This window comes from Cupressus sempervirens, chromosome 5, assembly GCF_028749045.1.
Source record: "Cupressus sempervirens isolate cs-2001-9-10 chromosome 5, ASM2874904v1, whole genome shotgun sequence".
NCBI lineage: Eukaryota > Viridiplantae > Streptophyta > Pinopsida > Cupressales > Cupressaceae > Cupressus > Cupressus sempervirens.
The window spans coordinates 317,582,682-317,601,909 of NC_143122.1; the positions used below are offsets into that span (position 1 = coordinate 317,582,682).

At 39.1% G+C, this 19,228-nt stretch overlaps 1 protein-coding gene across 4 annotated transcripts in view; it reads left to right on the top strand.

Annotated features, from left to right (window-relative positions):
* Positions 1 to 2,637: 2,637 nt before the first annotated feature.
* Positions 2,638 to 19,228, top strand: part of LOC149555931 (5'-3' exonuclease family protein) — a 234,784-nt gene continuing 218,193 nt past the window's right edge. For 3 of the 4 annotated variants that reach the window (XM_089830036.1, XM_089830038.1, XM_089830039.1), the window contains exons 1-3: positions 2,638 to 2,815; positions 11,703 to 11,906; positions 12,057 to 12,276. In XM_089830036.1, coding sequence (XP_089686162.1) covers positions 11,739 to 11,906; positions 12,057 to 12,276 — 388 coding nt within the window. In that variant the 5' untranslated portion in view covers positions 2,638 to 2,815; positions 11,703 to 11,738. Of the gene's footprint in view, positions 2,816 to 2,849; positions 2,958 to 11,702; positions 11,907 to 12,056; positions 12,277 to 19,228 lie in introns of those variants that run through there. The other variant, XM_089830037.1, reaches the window with a different exon arrangement.

The following is a 19,228-nucleotide window of genomic DNA, read 5'->3' on the forward strand; positions in this document are numbered from 1 at the left end:
GAGCTAAAATCTGATCATAACCCCATCTTGATAAGGGTGGCCACTCACTTTAAAGATCAACATAATGTCCCAAAACCTTTACAAAAGAGGAAGATGATTCCAATTGGCAAAGTTTTAATGACACAAGAAAACCATGCTACTTTCCAAAACTCTCTTTTGTGGAAGTCTAGGGTTCCGGGAAACCATCCCGAGTTTGATAGACAACATGTCATGGACAAGGATAATCTTGTTCTTACTATCATTAAAGCATTGGAGGAGTGTAAAAGATCTAGGGCCACAAGAGAAGCCAAGAACACTTTTCCACCCAATCTGTGGTTTGATGAGGAATGCAAAACAGCAAAAAGAAATTGGAAAAAGAACATAAATAAAGAAAGTAGAAAGGAGTATGATCAACTGATTAAAAAGAAGAAAGGAGAGTATGTAAACAAGAGAAGAATTGAGTTGATTAATCTTGGTAAAAACAACCCTAGAAAATTTTGGAAAGAACTTCAACAGAGAAAAACTCAGATAGAGAACAACATAATAGGAACCAAATGGCTGGAATATGCCAAGACTCTTTACGAGTGTGATCTAGGAGAACATAGAACCATGGAAACAGAGACTACAGGGGAGTTATTCATCGAAAAGGATATTACCCAAAGCATAAGGAGGTTAGCTACTAGTAAAGCGTAAGATATAGACGGGCTTCAAGCTGAATACTTAAAATGGGGTACTGAAACCCTCACACCACACATCACTAAAATTTTCAATAGTGTCAATAGAGATGGTTTCCCTGTAAAATGGACAACAAGTGTGGTGATCCCACTCCACAAAAGTGGAGATATAAATAATCCTTCTAATTACCGAACCATCATGATCAATCCACTATTTGGCAAGTTATTTGGCAGCTTGGTAGAACAAAAAATCAGCAACTGGGCTGAAACATAAGGCAAACGTGCAATAGGGCAAGCAGGCTTTAGACCGAAACACTCTACTATAGATCATGGCATCACTCTTAGACACTTGATTGAGAAAGTTTGGGACACTCCGGGGAACGAGGCTTTTTGTTGTTTCGTGGACTTTAAAAAAGCATTCGACATAGTGCCACGTAATAAATTATGGGATAGAATGGAAGAGTTGGAAGTTCCTAAAGAACTTAGGTCAGCGGTTTATAGATTATATGAGCAGGTCAAAGCTAAAATTAAAACGACAGAAGGGTTATCAGAAAATTTTGACAGAAACATCAGGGTTAAGCAAGGGTGTCCGCTATCTCCAACATTATTCGGGCTCTATATTGACAAGTTAGAAGAGTGGATAAACAAGACCAATGGTGAGGGGGTGCAGCTGACCCACTTTATGATAAGATTGCTCTTATATGCAAATGATCTCATAATTCTTGCTAGAATAGCTAAAGGTTTGAAAGAGCACTTGATAGCACTAGAAATTTTTTGTCATGAAGTAGGAATGTTAGTTAACACTAGCAAAACTAAAATTATGATCTTTTCGCTGAAGAAGAATAGAGGCATACAAGACGAGTTTCTATTTGAAAATAGCCCATTTGAGATTGTGGAAGAGTACAAATACTTGGGCATCGATTTTTATAACAAACTCAATTGGGATACTTGTAGATCAAAAAGGATCCAAGGGGTCTGGAAGGCGTTATACTCTTTACAAAACAAGTGCAGGAACGCAAAATTATGGGATTGGACGACTATGAAAACTCTTTTTGGTTTGCTGGTCACTCCGATTATTCTATATGGATGTGAAGTGTGGGGAGGTAGTATGTTCGAACAGAAATGGCGGCAAGTAGAAAGAATTCAAAAACACTTCATCACATGCAATCTTAAAGTCAAGACCACATTTCTGTATGAGATCCTTTTGGCAAAGGTGGGTTCCTTCCTATTAGAAGCCGTTGCTTTGGTTCGGATGATAAGCTACTTAAAGAAAACCCAAGGTCTGGAAACACATCGTTGGCCCAAGTTGATCATAGAGGAAAAACTTGTGAGGCGGAAAAGCACATGGATGAAGCAAAATGACAAATGGATGTGAAAATGGGATACCAACATCCAAATGTGCCCGAATAACATTACAAAAATAAAAAAGTTTGTCAATGAAATTTTTTTCAATATTCTATGGACAAGACGCATAGGGCGGAATTTTTTTTATTACATTAAAAAATTTAATCCCACTTCTAGTCATGATGAAAAGGCCTATATAAGAGCACCTATTAACTAGAAAGCAAAAATGTTGATGGCACAACTTAGAACTAGTTCACATCAGCTGCGATGCGAAATTGGTCGGTGGCAAGTTCCAAAGGAAGAGTGGACAGATAGAACATGTTTATTTTGTAATATGAGAATAGTTGAGATAAAGTAGCTCTTTGTCAAGGACTGCTTGGCTTACAATGACATCAGATCCGGTTAGACAAAAATACTGTAGAACAAGGACTTCAACTATTTATTCGAAGAAGATCAAATGAAGAGAGCAGCGGATTTGATTACCAAACTTCAGAGAAAGAGAGACAAGTTAACCAAAACTTTACAACTGACTAGTTCCGCTCCTGACTCGGGAGGGTGATTGCATGGGTCCCATAGACTACTTTAGCCTCGTGGACATTATTAAAATCTATTATATCATATCATATCATCATTTTCTTTTATCGTTTATATTATCAAATTATGTACCTCGTTTGCTGATATTCTGATGCATCAGTTACTCCAGTACTATTTGGCGCCTTATTATCATTCAATTCCAGAGCATTGTAAACTTCGACGCTGCTGATTGTGGGAATTTTGTTCGATAGCGGAGCAAGATTATTCCAATGTTTACAATCCAGGTAATATCTCATTCTTCCTCTTCACTATGCTTCTTCCCGTACCTTCAGTTGCCTCGAATTGGACCCCCCTCGAATGTGGGTCTGGATGCCATGTTTAATGTAAAGTTAGCATAAACCCGCCGAACGAAATGACAAATCTCATGTAGGCCTTCTTTTTTTCCAAATTATTTTTAAAACTAGTTTTCATTAAAGATTCATGGTCTTAGAGAAGATTTACAGAGAAAAGGGCTGTCTAAAGCTCAATTTGAGACGTGCATTGTCGAAGGTTTTAAAGTGCTCATAGGTCAGAACTTGAGATCCCAATTTCAGTTTTGTTATATCCAAGCCTGAAGAATTTTCATTGCTAAACATTTAAGTGCCCGATTTCGGTCTTCCTATAATTAAGGTTTAAGAATATTTATTGTTCTGAAATTATGAGCTCAATAGTTTTCTTCCAATGATTATGGTTGAAGTTAAATATAGGCACTCATCTTTGGGCAGCTGGCTTCGAAGTGCACGTCCCTGTGTTAATTTGTTGTTACCCTAGGTGCTAACATGACTAGCTGTTTCAGCGTCATCAGCTATACACTGGACTGCTATTTGGCCAGCAGCTATACGCTGAACTTCCATTGGGCCAGGAGCTAAGTTGGTGGAGCGCCCTAGCATTCTAATAAGAGATTCAAGTCCCAGTTTATTCATAGGTTATCTAGCGCGTTCTTCTGATATTAACTGTAGCGGCTTAGAAATCTGCTCGGACGAATGCGAAATTCTTCATTAGCTATGTGGATGGTCCCCGAATATGCATTGCCCACTCTCTTGTTTGTCAACGACAAGAGATAAAATGAACTGGATTAGAATTGAGAGACACAATTACGTATGTTGAATGGGTCGCATTGATCAGGATTGCCCATGGGTTGAGCTTAGACTGTGCTGGATGGAAAGGATCATTCTATTCTTTTATGAGAGGAAGAAATTTATCTGATTCTTTTCGTAGCATTGGCTCTTACAAATATCTCAGTACAAGGGCACACAAGTTATCTAGGTGTTTGTTGTTATCTATATCTTGTCTGTTAATCTAAAAGTTATGTAATGGCACATCCCTATGATGGAATTTGAATCCACTGATTCTATTTTCTGTGTGGGCAAGTATGTATAGCATCCATAGTAAGCTCAATTACTTGCATTACTTAGTTTATTTTGGCTAAATAGATGATTAAAAAAACTAGGTTTTGATAAATTGGATTGGTAATGTTTACCCTGAAAAGCCATACCCCCCTAAACTTTAACATGGTAATACCAAAAAAGAGAAAAGGCATTCATCATCCTACAGCTTATCTTTAAACAACAAATGGTGCTGGAATTATATTCGCCCAAAACTGCACGTGACCATTCTCTCGCTCATTGTCATTTTTCTTTTCGACTTTTGTGCTGTAAGGAGAGAGCTGCAATTGAAAGTTGAACACTGAACAACCATACGATGATTGGTTTGACTAGTTTACAAAAATATCATATTATAAACTATAATTATAAATGTCAATTATAACTTTATAACTCATTTGTACCAAATGCCCTTGTGCTTAGTCTTGGTTGTGTATTTTAGGACCCTTTATGGACAAAACACGACTTATTATAAATATGTATTTTTTATTTTTATAGATTTTGTAGTGACATTTCAATCCCGCTTTGCACTCAGGGTTCTTGGATAATTGACAATTCTGTATAATAACGATTTAGACTCTGCTTAAGTTGGACACTATGGCAGCATGGTGCTGCAGCATCATGGAGTGACATGACATTCAACTAGATAGTTTAAGTCTCATAACCGTGTACACACAGTGGGTCTTTTCCACCGTTCCTTGGGAAGGTTTAAACTTTACATTAGATTAGCTTCTTGTGCATTAGTGAGAGATGAAAAGAAAAAGAAGTTCCTGTACTATAAAATTACAACCATTTTATTTAATGATCAAAACAAATTACCTTAAAAAACATGGCAGTTCAAGAAGAACTGCAGAAAAGTAAACAAAAGAGAGATATAAAATCCATTGCAAAACTTCAACTGAACCAACTAAGAGAATCAGCAAGAGATTATAAAATACATAAGCCAAGTTCCAGCAAGAAATAGCTATAAGCATTAGCTGAACTATTGACAGTACCAAGCTCTCACAAGAGACAACAATATACCAAATGAAAGCACAACCTAAATTTGAAACTTAAAGAATATTTGTAGCTGTCTGGAGCATTTAACATGACCATCATTCAATTGCAAAAACTGATATTTGATTTCATCCATGTGCTAAAATCTGTCTGGAGCATTTAACATGACCATCATTCAATTGCAAAAACTGATATTTGATTTCATCCATGTGCTAAATTTTCAAAAAATGCAAATTGTAACAAGAGGTCATAGTAAAACTGTATCATTTCTATTTCTTGATGAATAACATGGTCTAAAAATAATGCTGAACATCTATTTATCCGATGTTCAATAAAACAGTTTGCCTCAATCAGCAATAACATTCTTATAAAAGCCAAGACCCAGAACAGCTTCTTTCCAACCCAATACATGATCAAAGATGACAGGAGAGTATACAAGAACAGTAGTCCAGTTTCTCTTAGCCCGGAAACAATTAAAAAAAATGTGTTTAATATATTCAGATTGTTGACAAAAAGGACATTTAGTTGGAGCAATCCTTAGGTATTTCATTCGGTCCCTAACAGGCAGCTTAAAGTGAAAGATTTTCCATGCCAAGATATGGGCATTAGCTTGTGCTCAGACCTTCAGATTTGAGCAGTTAAGTTGCTCCGCTTCTTCTCTTTATGTTTGCCACCCTATTTGGCATTAAGTTATGGGTTTATTTTCGAGTTTGGAAGAAGATTTGAGTAAATATTTTTTAAAGGGAAGCAATAAAAAGGGAATTTTCTCCAGCCAAAGCCAATTTTAAAAACATTTCATTGAGGAGTGCAAATTTCCATAAGAAGTTCTGCAGGTGATTTCAAAATTCTGATAAAACCTTTAATTCGAAAGATTTTTTGGCACTTTGCTACTCAACCCAAGCAAACTGTTTAAAATCCCAATTTTAACTGAATTGTTGCACACCTTTCTTGAAGACATAATGAGCTTGTTTGGGAAAAAATAAATGCGAGCAGTTGTCCATGTTATTGCACTAGTTTGTTCCCCTAAATGGAAGAGAAACCGAAACTAAACTCATGCTCAAGAGACTCTCCCCAATTTAAGCAATTGTAGATTTGTTGCCAGGCCTTCCAAATAGGGTGTGAAGGAAAGGAGGCTCTTAAACAAAATAGGGAGCCATCAAAAATCTTATCAATCCATCTCACACTTTGCCACTTATTATTCATAGCAGCTAGAGTAGTACGTTGACGAACTAAGAGTTTCTAAGGTTCATCATCAATCACCGCCCTTGTGATCTATTTCATTGATAAGCAAGCCCCTTGAGTTTTAGGACACAACAATCCTAGCCCACCCTTATTTTTAGGTTGTATGCAATGCAACCAAGAAGAAACTTTAAATCCAGGTTTCCATCCTAGTTTGACCACAAGAACTGCCAAACAAATTTGTTTAATTCATCACAACCCTTCTTGGAAGGCATCCAACAAGCAGAGTAATAAACATGAGAAGCCAAACCTTTTTTTGTTAACAACTTGAATTTTGCCTGCAATTGAGAGATGTTTGTTATCCCAATTTAAGATCTTATTTTTCAGTTTTACTATAAATCAATTCCACATGTCAGCTGAAGAACCCCCCCTCAAATCAAAGGGAATACCCAAACATCAGGCAATTTGACCATGCCTAATTTGCTTCCATTCCTTGGGTATCCAATAAGGAATTGAGTTTGATTTAATCACGAGGAATTCAATTTTGTGGAGGACCAGTTTGGAACCCGAAACGTAGCAGTATAAATGTAAAACTTTCAGAACATTATTGATTTCTAATTCTGAATCCTGAATGAACAGCAAATTGTCATCAGAAAAATGGGAGCTGAGGACAATGAAATCGTTAGGAATATGGATACCTTGATTATATTTCTACAACAGGTAGCCAAGAGCATCTGGAACCAACACATAGAGAAAGGGAGATGAAGGGCAGCCTCAACAAATAGACTGTTGTAAAGGAATGAATCAGTAAGCCAATTATTGATAACCAATTGAGCACATGTATTTTGAAATATTATGTCAGTGTGCTCGCAGATTTCGGGACCAAACCCCAACATTGAAGCATTTTTGATAATAAATTTCCACCTCATTCTGTAATTAGCCTTATCAAAATCTAGCTTCACAAGCAAAGTATTCTGACTTGATTGTTGAGGCCAATCACAAGTTTCTCAGGTAAGAATTAGGTTATCAAGTATAAAACATCTGCCTAGGAACCTAGTTTGCTAATGTCTAACTATTCCTCTAGCCACAGGTTTAACTCTTAAAGATAAGGCCTTAGCAAGGATTTTATAATATGAATGAAGCAATGTGATAGGGCACCATCTAGAGAGAATCTTCATTTTCACCTTTAGGAAGAAGCTTAATAAACCTTTGATAATACGAGGACCTAACAAGCTTCCAATCAAACAAGGTAAAAGTCATCCTTAATATGCTGCCATATGGTTTCTTAAAACTCAATGGAGAAATCATCAATCTCACCACTCTTGTTTGGGGCCATTAAAACACTGCATGTTCCAAATCCTGTAAAGAAAGATCTCAATTAAGATATATATACTATATTCACAATCTACTTACAATGATATCCTTGAAAATGTCTTCCAATGTATCTTGAACATCAAGCCATTGAGGATCCTCCCTGAAGAGACTTTTATATTGTTTGTTTTTGGAACAAATGTTTAATGTCTTCTGGACTAGTTAGGATCTGCCCAGTTTCATGTTTAATTGCACCAACATACTCCTTATGTTTGTAATTTCAGTAAATGAAGAAATATTTAGTATCTTTGTTTCCTTAATCGAATGAAGTCTAGCCCTGATTTTGGCCATGCCCTCTATACACATCAAGTTTATGAAGTTGAGTTTCAATAGAAGCAATAATAGTTTGAACAACAAGGTTGCCAAATTCTGAATACAGGAATTTTCTGTTAAATTCTAGTTTCCATCTGAGAGATTTCTCTTTACGTTTCTGCTGCCAAGCCATTCTTTTACGAAATGAACGCAAAAAAAATGGCACAATGAGAAATAGCTTCTTGCCACCAGACCCTTAAGAATCACTTTCTTTGGGCTTAGGAATAGAATTCCAATTACCGACCAATGCAGCAACATATTAAGGGTTTTTGAGATGTGATGTATTATGGTTGAAAGGCATCCTCTAATCTGCGTCTTTACACTTCCTCCTTGAGGCTGCATGAGGTAGGTAAGTGATCTGATACTATAGTAGAATAATCTACTTTGACATAACACCCCTTGGAAACTTGATCAAGTTGTAGGTTGGGCATGATATAAAACCTATCAAGTCTACTAACTATCAACTCCTAATCTACAATTAGACCAAGTGAACCGATTCTTTTTCTTGCTTGAATTTTTTTCATAAATAGGACCAACAACCTCTAAAGAATTTTTGTAGAAGAGTTAATTATCAAATTCTCATTGCTCAACTTAACACCAGTAGACTAGTTCTAATACAATTGATGTCCAACTATATTGAAATCTCCTCCAACAACCCAACTAGCATGAGGCAAATTAGAAGTCATCTATTTCCATTAATCACATCTGTCTTTAGCAATATTGAAAGCATTAATGAAGTAGAAACCAATGGGCCAACAATCAATAAAGGGCAAGACATACACACAACTATGTGATAGATCCTCCCCTTTATTAATGACATACCTACTTTCTTTACAATGGCACCACCCCTCTTTTCTCTTTATAACACATTGGGAAAAATCTGCATCTCCCCATACATTGGATAAAGAAGAGGCAAGTTGGGAACTACTTAGTTTAACTTGTTGCAAAGAGACAACATGGTGTCCATCTGACAATAGCTTCTTTAACCTCATCTTTGTGATGAGGGGATTTAATATCCCCTTTCTAGCACGTGATGTATGAGGTTGTCATTAGCCTATTTTTCCATGGTCTTGTAGGCTAATTATGACATTGAAGGGATCTTCAGGATATTTGGCCTAGACAACTCCAGCTGCAAGCAATTTTGAGGTGTTTTGGTGTGGTTTTGGGATGTTTACTATTTATAGCAAGTTAGTTGGGCCAAGTCCATATCATCAATGATTTATGGGTAATATCTTGTTGATGATAATTGTTAATATCGACTAGAGATTTTAATAATCACTTGTCACTCTTAATTTATTTATCAATAAAGTTAGAAGGCTAATTTAAAATATTGAACTTCATTGATATGGGGACTTAAGGGAATTTTAAATAATAAACATGTCCCTTGATTAGAGATACTTGGAGACAAAAGAATGCATCTCAATTTATCCCACATTGGCTGTCGAGGTGTATGGGCTCTCTTGGGATGTTATAGAAGGCTTTTGAAAGTTCATTCGAGTATGCTGGACTGAATTAGAAACTTATGAAAGTTTTGGAGAATTCGTCTTCAACGGTTCATAAGGATGAAATCCCTCATAAGCAACAATCTCTGTAGTATTGAAACTTATAGTCTGGAGGTTCAATTTGGTGCTTGTAGTAACGTAAATTTGATTGCATCATTCCGCTATACAACTATATATATTCAGCTCAAAAGTCTACACTCTCAGTAGATCCTCTTGCTATAACTTTGCATGGATTATTGTATCATCTAGTATCGCAACAAGAAATATTATGCAGGCTTATTTTATTTATTTGCAGTGTAACATGGGGACTCATACCCCCCTCCCAAACCTCGAAGTACCTGTCCCCACACTGGGTACTTGAGTACCCAAGTACCCCCACCTTTGCCATTTTGCAACCATGTCACTGCTGGGATGGGTACTTGAATTTCCATTTGAATTTTGATTTTTGAATGTTACTATTGGGTATATAATATGTTACTATGTTGAATGTTCAAAGGTTCTAGTTCATGTTGCAATTTTGCTATGTTCAAGTATTATAATTTGGTATGTTCTACTAAAGCATCATTTCATAACTAGCATTTCAAGTTCTTTGTGTACTATACAACACCCCTCCTTGCCTTGTCCTCTCCTTACCTCCATCCCTTGGCTGTCCCGAAAATGAGGCCCATTTATCCTACGTCTCAGAAACTCATCCCGACATCCCGCCGTCCCGATGTACCCCAGTACTAGTGTTACACTATTTATTTGCCTTTTTGCCTTTTAACGTGTTTTGCCCGAAGTTTTCTTATAGGAGACATTAATGTTTGGTCGGGAGATTGTAGAGATGGTGGGTGATGACATCCAAAAGAACTCTATGGGTTGGAATGTTTCTGGAGACACCCTTGGTATTGGAAACACATGATTGTCTCCAAGATGCATCTTAGAGCATTGGAGACAGGTTATTGTCTCCAAGATGCATCTTAGAGCATTGGAGATAGGTTTCTGAGTAGCCATGCCTTATAATATTCATCACCGTTTGCAATTATTGATCAAAATTAAACTTCACTTATTGCATTAAATAATGTATCAAGTACTTTCATAAATACATGTAATAACTAAATAAATTAGATAGTCAAATGTGTAAAAGAATATCAAGACCGTTTGATATTTAATTAATTAGTTTAATTAATTTCTAGGCAAATATATGAGGAACAAAGACATTGCATTAGTGTAGACTATAGTAAATGACTTGGACACTTAGATATCGGGAAATCTGTACTACTTGTTTCAAATTCAAATTGAAACATCTAAGTCCCATTAAATTCTCAAGCATTACTGGAAGGTAAAGTAGAAAAAGATCAAGATATTCGAAGCTTGATAAGTAGGAGATATTTTACAGAAGAAGTCAAATTGTGATCTTACTATTAGGATTCAGTTGTGTGCTTTTGAGTCAAACTTGTTAATCTTTGTTTCATGAGTAGTGGCTCAAAAGAACCCATTTCTCATGAAATGAATGAAACAACCAACACTCATTGTATCTATGTGACACTCGCAGAGGTGAAGCATTGGTCGATGAGTTTGACTAGAAAACTACACAGCTGTATCTTAATAGCAATATTGCAATAAACGAAGCTTGTTTTGATATTGAGAAACTACACAGTTGTATCTTAATAGCAATATCACAATAAACAAAGCTTGTTTTGATATTGAGTTCTCTTTTAGACTATTAGAAAGATTGTCATAATATGATTTTTCTTCTTTTAGTTATTTCTGTAAACAATTGTTTTTTAATTTCATTTGGGTTAATATTATATAATGTATATGCTAATAGAAAAGAAGTGAATATGGTGTTGAAATAATTATTGGTTTTAGAAGTAGGATGTTGAAGGTGTAATTCCTGAGTTGCAGGATTGGTTGCTCCCTGATGACTCTTTCCCTCACTGGAGGATTTCTCTGCAAACAAGCCTTGAACTTGTCCTGATAAGCTTGGAAAACTGTTCGATATCTGAGCCTCATTAAATGATAATGGAAAAAAGTTAATTAAATTTCTCCTGGCTAATTATTCTGGATTTGCAGAGGAGAAAGTGCATGACCAGTTTCATTTATTTTATCTTGAGATGAAAAATATTTACCGTCCATTACATAGTGTTTTTTTTATAATAATTATATCTGACAGCACAGCACAAAACCTTCCTATTCATTATTTGATATAATAAACAACTTAGTGAAAAAATTGATTTGAGTGACTTTTTTGTTTTTAGGTTTAAAAGGAGGAACATTGCAATTTGGCATTTGGCAAAGCAGTTTATGCCATTTCTTAGTGTGTTTTACAAACAATTGCCAATGCTTGTGTTTTGTGGTTTGGTTCTATATATCTCTCTCTCTAATGAGGGTTGCGTTTTGGTCATCAGGTAATCTGAAACATCATTCGCTGCTGATATTGACGAATGGCATGTTGCTGGGTTTCACACCAGCACTTCCGCACACTATGGAGGCCATTGTTAAAGTTGGAAGGCATTTTCCCCCAAGTCAGTGGAAGGCAAGATTCCAGTGCCCGAAATCATATTTCTGTATATGTTCAAGAGCGGTATTTCTCAGCTAGTTTGAACCTCAAGGTAACCAATAATGTTTTTAGTTGAGAAGGCTGGAACTCTAATCTTTATTATCTAAAATAATGTTTCATCTGGAATAGCCAGCAGTTTGTTGTGATGCTGTAGATGAAACATCTGTAAAAGATGTCGACTTATTCTTTTTATATTTAACAGGAAAGCTTCAAGCTACTAGACAATCAAAATCCTCCACGGACCTATGAACTATCAAAAAATAAGAAATCCACAATTCCTGTAGTTATTGAGACAGGCAAGATCAATAAGAATCCAGATGCTTCAGAAGTACACTCAAATGGTGCAGGGTCTACTTCAAGTGCTCGGTTAATGCTAATAGATGGGACACATGTAGTATATAGAGCATATTACAAGATAATGGGTATGCTATAACTCCACAACTTTTTTGTTTGTCTGCAATTACTGTTGCTTTTTATATGATCAAAGACTTTTTCTGCTCAGTGCAGATGCATGCCAACTTTGACAATGACACAAGATTTCAATTATTTCGAAACTTTAATTTATGTAGGATATGCCTTAGTTTGTAGTTTGAGTGCTTCTTTTTATGATTACATATACATAATATTATTAAAAACAAGGCTATACATGACCCCAGGTCACCTATGCAGGCGAGTCACCCATTGATTGAATATGTTTCCAGTAATAACTTAGCTAGGTGGATTTCTTGTGATGAAAGTATGTCATCTTTGCTCTCACTGAGAGGTGGAAAATGAGATCTTTATTTTCAGCAGTACCATCTTCTTTGAGATCCATGGGAGGTAGTCTTGTTTGCATGAAGATTCAGGCTGTGTGCCATCCATCTTCGTTGATTATCATGGGCAGAGGTGTTTGACTCTTATCATTTTTGAGGTAGTTACTTCAATAAGTAGGGTATTGCAAAATATGCATGCTAATATGTTATGTACCTTCTTTTGGGCATATCTTAGATATTGGTAGAATTAAGTTTTCCTTGGATATAACGAAGCATTGAAGAGTAGACACTTGTATATTAAATTGAAACAAAAATAGGAACATGAATGAATGATTGATAAGATGGGAGGTGTATACATGCCCCACAAGTTACACTAGGGAAGGCTGGATTGTTAAGGTTCTAATCTCTCCAATCTCCCTTTGCTTTCATTGTTTACCATATAGGTTAATTAAGAATTGCACACAGATAATGAACACGAATATGAACAGAAACCAGCAGAATTCTTATTATTATTCGCATATGCCAGAACATTAAATTATGCTTGAATGATAAGATCTGATGATTACAATGCTTTCCGAAGGGGTTATAAATACTTTCCGAAGAACTTTCCCAAAGGAGTCTGTCGGCCAGATACATTATGCCCGCTACAAACTATTTACCAGTTGGCTACATAACAAGACTTTTTTCGAAGGGACCCATTGGTCGATGCACAATTTCTACTGACGACATCATCCCCCCCAAAAAGAAAAGTCGTCTCTTGACGACTAGCAAAATTAGGAGACAACCTACAATCAAGAAAGAAAATACTAGAGAGAAGAAGGAGGTGTCCTAGAAGAGTGTTGTTGACGACATAACTCATACACCTGGTCAGTCCGGATGCGCAGATCTGTCTGAATCTGTGAATTAACCTCTACGGCCTCCTTTAGTAGAAGCGCGGCATCCATAGCTTGCCTCTTGGCCAATTGCAACTCATGCTCTGCCGCATCTTTATCCCGGATAGCTGCGTCCCTCTCCTATACCACTGCTGCCATATCCTTTAATAGTGTTGCCCGCTCTGCTGCCCAAGCTGCCTGCTTGTCGGCCAAATTAGTGGCTAACTTTTCTCTTGTCTCTTTTTCAACCGCGAGAGATCTCTGGGCTGCAACACTGTCTGTTGCCCTATCTGCCTCCGCGCGCTGCCGCGCATAGTAAACCTCTTTGTACAGTCCCATGATCTTATGTGCCAACTTCATCATCGGAGTGTCACTCGGTCCCAAATCGGGCTCAGTGGCCCAATCTGCCAACATCTCTGGTGTCTCAACTGTCGGCCAACCTCTATCCACAAAACAAGTTTGAAATCGCTTAGGACAAATCCCATGAATATACGCTCGGATCAAATGCCACTCCCTTCACCGAGTGAGAGCCTGAATCGCCACATCATGCCCCTTCTTCAATGTAGACTTCATAGTCCTGAGGTAGTCTCTGCACCTGTCCTCATCCGACCTGTAATCCTCCTTGGCGAAGTCATCGAATGACCATTCTGCATCACTATTGTCCTCCTCATCAGCGGGAGCCATGCCTACATTCGGTGCCGTCTCCTCTGCTGTCGGCGCAATCACGGCATGTGGCATTCCCTCCTTCTGAGACTGAGGCTCTGGTACAGGTGCTACTCTGGAATAGCTGGGGAACTGAATGGACGGGCCACGCTTGTCAGGGACGAGTCGGAACTGCTGCCTCAGAAAAACACTAGCTCTGCGTTGGGTCCGTACACTCCTGCACTCCTCCGTCTGGTATGTTCTCTACTGGAAGTGCCTGAGCTTCTGCTGATTGTGCTACGGTAACAATTGCTGTTGGCTGACTTATGGTAGGCGCCGTGGGTGTTGCTATCGGAAGTGCTTCAAGGGCAGAAGAAGTCTCTCGATGGACGGGTGTTGTCAAGTGGGCAAAGCCGATCGCAAATCCTGCTCTCGGCCGGACAGGAGAAGGTCGTACCCCGTGTTGCCATGGTGCGGCTAGTGTGACTGCCTCGTGGGATCCTCCAGTCATCAATATCGGTCGCTGAGTCTGTCCAGACCCTGGAATGTGGGCCATGTGTAGACCTCGGGGTAACAACTCGGAAGTCATAGGAACTGTAGTACGCGGAAATAGCAAGGGGGTAGCCGTGACAATCTGAACCTCTTCATCATCCTCGCCCTCCCCTTCTTCTTCCTCCACACTGTCCTGCTCAGAAGATGTCTCCTGTCGGCCGCTGTCAGTATCATCTGCCATGTCCATCTGGGGCCTCTTTTGACCTACTGAACCCTTCTGCCCAGAGATTATGTCCAAGTGCTTCCATTGCATGATAGGAGGTTCTCCTGGAGCCAGTGGTTTAGGCTTTGCCTCTAACTCCTCCGTTGGAATCATCCGTGCTACGGCATCAAGGAATAGACCAATGGCGTAATGGGGCATATAGAAGGTCTTGTGCTGGAGAGTCATGAATTCATGCATCCGTTCAGCCAGCACAGACGCCCAATCATACACTTTCCCAGTCATTATGCCGTTCATCATGGATACCTGCAAAAATGTGATATCCGATGCCCTAGAGGATCTCGTGAGCCTGCTTTTGACCAAGTCCATCAGACACCGCCATGGTCCTTCCTGAATGTCGGTTTTCTTTAAACCCCTTCCCTTCGATGTCTCGGCTAATGCCGCCTGTTTTGCTTCAGTGAAATCTCCACATACTAATCTGATTAAAAATAGCTTCCCATCCTTTGGAATTTTCTTCGGCTAAATCTTTCTGCCCTGCTGCCCTGGAATGCCAAAAACACGTGTGAAATCTGCTGCCTTGAATGATACCACTAAGTTCCGTCCCAGATATTGAAATGTGCTCCTCTGAGAAGCTCTGCCATATGTCTCGACCATGGTACGTAGATACCCTTCATAATCTCGAATGCAAAAAACCGGCATCTGAATGGCCCATTCAACCTGCGCTCTTCTGATGCTTGCTTTAATTAGATGGTCATTAGGGGTTTCTTGCCACCATTTCTGGCAATCCGTTCCATTTAATCCCTCAAATTGGATAGTCTGTGGTGTGACTTCAGCTACTGCAGGTGCTATAGTCTTACGCTTCTCCTTGCTGCTGCTCGAGCCTTCATTCCGGTTACCTGTACCTGCCATGCTCCTGCCTCCCACAACTTTAGACTGTGCTAATTGTTTTTTCCACTGCCGTTTACCTGCAGATTCCATTAATTATCTCTTTGTCTTTTCCTAACGGTCTCCCAAATCCGTACAGTGAAGAATTCTTCCAAATCCGTACGGTGAATTGCAACCTTTGGAATGAGAAATCCGTATGCAGGAAAAGTTGGAAGGAAAATCAAATTAAAAAAACCGTACCATCAGAAGACCACAATTCCGTACCATAGTTTGCCTTCCCCAAATCCGTACGGTGGTATTTTCAATGCCCTCCACTGATCATGGTATATCGCCTTGCTTACTGGTGAACTCCGTACCTTAACCTGGAGGACCTTGCATTCAATAATCCGTACAATGAAATCCATACCCTACTCTTCAGAAGGAATCCGTATGCTTGAAATGCTGGAAGCCTTCTGTATGGTTGATGTTTTAACAAGCCGTACAGTGCCCTGCAAGGTGCATATGGTAACTTGACCCTTTTGTGATGAAATCCGTACGGCTTCAAACTTGATACTATCTGGATTTCAATCTTCTGGAAAAGCCGTACTGCAATATCCCACCAAGTCTTGAAAATTCGTACAATGGAAATTAACAAATTTTGGTTCCAAATTCCGTACGTTAACATTCTGAGGCTATCAAAATCCATACGGTGGTTTCAGTGTTACAATATGCAACTTTTAAAAACCGTACAGTGCAAGAAAAAGCCGTACCACAGCAAAAGCGTACACCAACTTTCAAGATGGAAACCGTACATTGCCTTAAAATCGCACTTCAAATTTGAAACCCGTACCTTGTCTTTAAAAACCGTACTACAATTATGAAATCCGTACATTGTCTTTAAAAACCGTACTACAAATATGAAATCCGTACATTGTCTTTAAAAACCGTACTACAAATATGAAATCCGTACATTGTCTTTAAAAACCATACTGCAATTATTAAATTGTCTGGAAAACCGTACACCATCCTTTAGATATGAAAAACCGTATGTTACTTCCTTTTCCCTTCAGATGAAAAACCCGTACGGTGTTGTTCCCTGCAATTATGAAACTGTACGGTACTTTCCAGTTCAGATATGAAACCGTATGGTACTTTTCTTTTCTTTTTTTTTTTTAAAATTTTAAATTTTAAATTTTATATATATAAGAAAGAATAGCAAAGTCAGTTTACCCTTCAATCGTCGTCACCATCGGTCTGCAATGACGAAGGGGTCTCCCGAAGGCCATTTTCTAACGCAGAAGTCTTTCGCCCGTGATAAATCTTCAACTTCGACCCATTCACCGGCTGAGGCACTTCGTGTCCATCCAAAGTCCATAATTTGATTGCTCCATTGTCCCCTACTTCTCGAATCTGATACGGCCCGACCCACTTAACCTTGAACTTGCCCGGTTTGATCTCATTCCGGCCGTTGTACTTCAATACCCACTGTCCGGGCTAAAATCTGTTTAGCTTCAGGTGCTTATCGTGCCATGCCTTCTGTTTATTCTGCGTTATTTCCGTTGCCCACTATGCTAATAATCGCTTCTCCTCTAACCTGTTCAGTTTATACAGCCGCTCCCTTAAGCTTTCCATGTCACCCAACTTGTTTTCTAGTGCTATCCGCAAGCTTGGTATCATAAATTCCGCTGGTACAACGGCCTCTTGTCCGAACATCAGTTGAAACGGCGTGTGTCCTGTTGTAACTTTGTATGCCGTACGGTAAGCCCACAGAGTAAAAGGTAATTTCTCCTCCCAATCCTCTCCTTCGACTGCGCAGGATTTGTATATAATTGATACCAGGATTTTGTTGGTAGCTTCGGCCTATCCGTTTGCCTTTGGGTAGTACGGACTTGATAGCGAATGATAAATTTTGAACTCCGTGGTAAGCAGTCGGATCACATGATTTACAAAATGTCCGCCTCTATCACTTGTTAATTGTAACGAAATGCCGTATCTAGTAATTATTTGTTCATAAATAAACTTTGCTGTACTTACCGCTGAATTGTCCGGTAGTGCACGCGCCTCCACCCATTTAGTCAAATATTCCGTTGCAACAACGTAATGGCACCTTCTGATTCTGCTTGTCTTCAGCGGTCCTATGAAGTCCAAACCCCACTGTTCAAAGAGCTCCTGAGCATGAGAAGGATTCAGAGGCATGAAATCTCTTTTCAAAGGTTTTCCAGCTCGCTGACATGTATCGTAGGCAACAACCCATTCCCTGGCGTCATTGTATATTGTTGGCCACCATAATCCTGCTAGAAGTATTTTTCGTGCAGTTGTGTCCGGCCCCATGTGTCCTCCTGCCGGTTCTTCGTGCGCTTCCTTCAGTACCCGTGAAATTTCTTCCTTCAGGACACAACGCCTCAAGATCTGATCGGGTCCCATTTTATACAACAATCCATTAATCAGCTGGAATGTTCCACTCCGTATCACCAACTTCCATTTTTCATTCGGTGGCATGGTATTTGGAAACTGTCCTGTTGACAAGTATTCGCCGATGCTTGTATACCATTCTGGTAGTGCAGCAATCTGAAACAGCTGTGCGTCAGGAAAGTCATCATTTACATCGTCTACCGGTTCTCCTATTTTAATACGTGATAAATGATCTGCGCTTACATGTTTCTTTCCTAACCGTACAATAATCTTGAAAGTAAACTCCTGCAACAGGAGTAACCATCAGCTGATTCTTCCTTGAATGACTGGTTTGTTGATCATATACAACAGGGCCTGATGATCAACATAGAACACAAATGGAGTGGCCAACAAGTAATGTCGAAATTTCCGCACAGCATAGACCATCCCCAATGCCTCCCGTTCGGTGGTACTATAATTTTGTTCAGCTTTTGATAGCAACCGACTGGCGAAATAGATCGGATGATCCAAGCTATGGCTTCCCGTCTGCGTGAGAGTTGCTCCGATCGCATAGTTCGATGCATCCACATGCAATGAAACTCCTTCCAATTCGGGTATGCCAAAATAGGTGCTGTAGCCAGTCGTACCTTGAGTCCTTCAAATGCTTCATCCTGCTCCTTGTCCCATCGGAACGATTCTGTCTTGCAAGTTAACCTATCCAACGGATATGCTATCCTGGCAAAATTTTTGATGAAACGCCTGTAATACCCTATATGCCCAAGGAAAAGATTTTACCTCTGTCACATTGGTGGACGGTTGCATCTCCAATATGACCCGCACTTCGTCCGGATCTGTCTTCAGTCCCTCCTTACAGACTATGTGTCCGAGCAACCTTCCGTGTGGGACCATAAATCTGCACTTCTTCGGGTTCAGGGCCAAACGCACACGGCGGCACCTTTCCATACACTCGCCTAAGGCTGCCAGATGTTTGTCCTGTGCACTGTACACTGACCAATCATCCAAAAATGCCTCGAAGTTTCCAACGGACATCTTGTCAAAATGTGTAGTATGATCCGCTGAAATGTCGCAGGCTTATTGCACAGACCGAACGACATCCGATTATAGGCATAGACCCCATCTT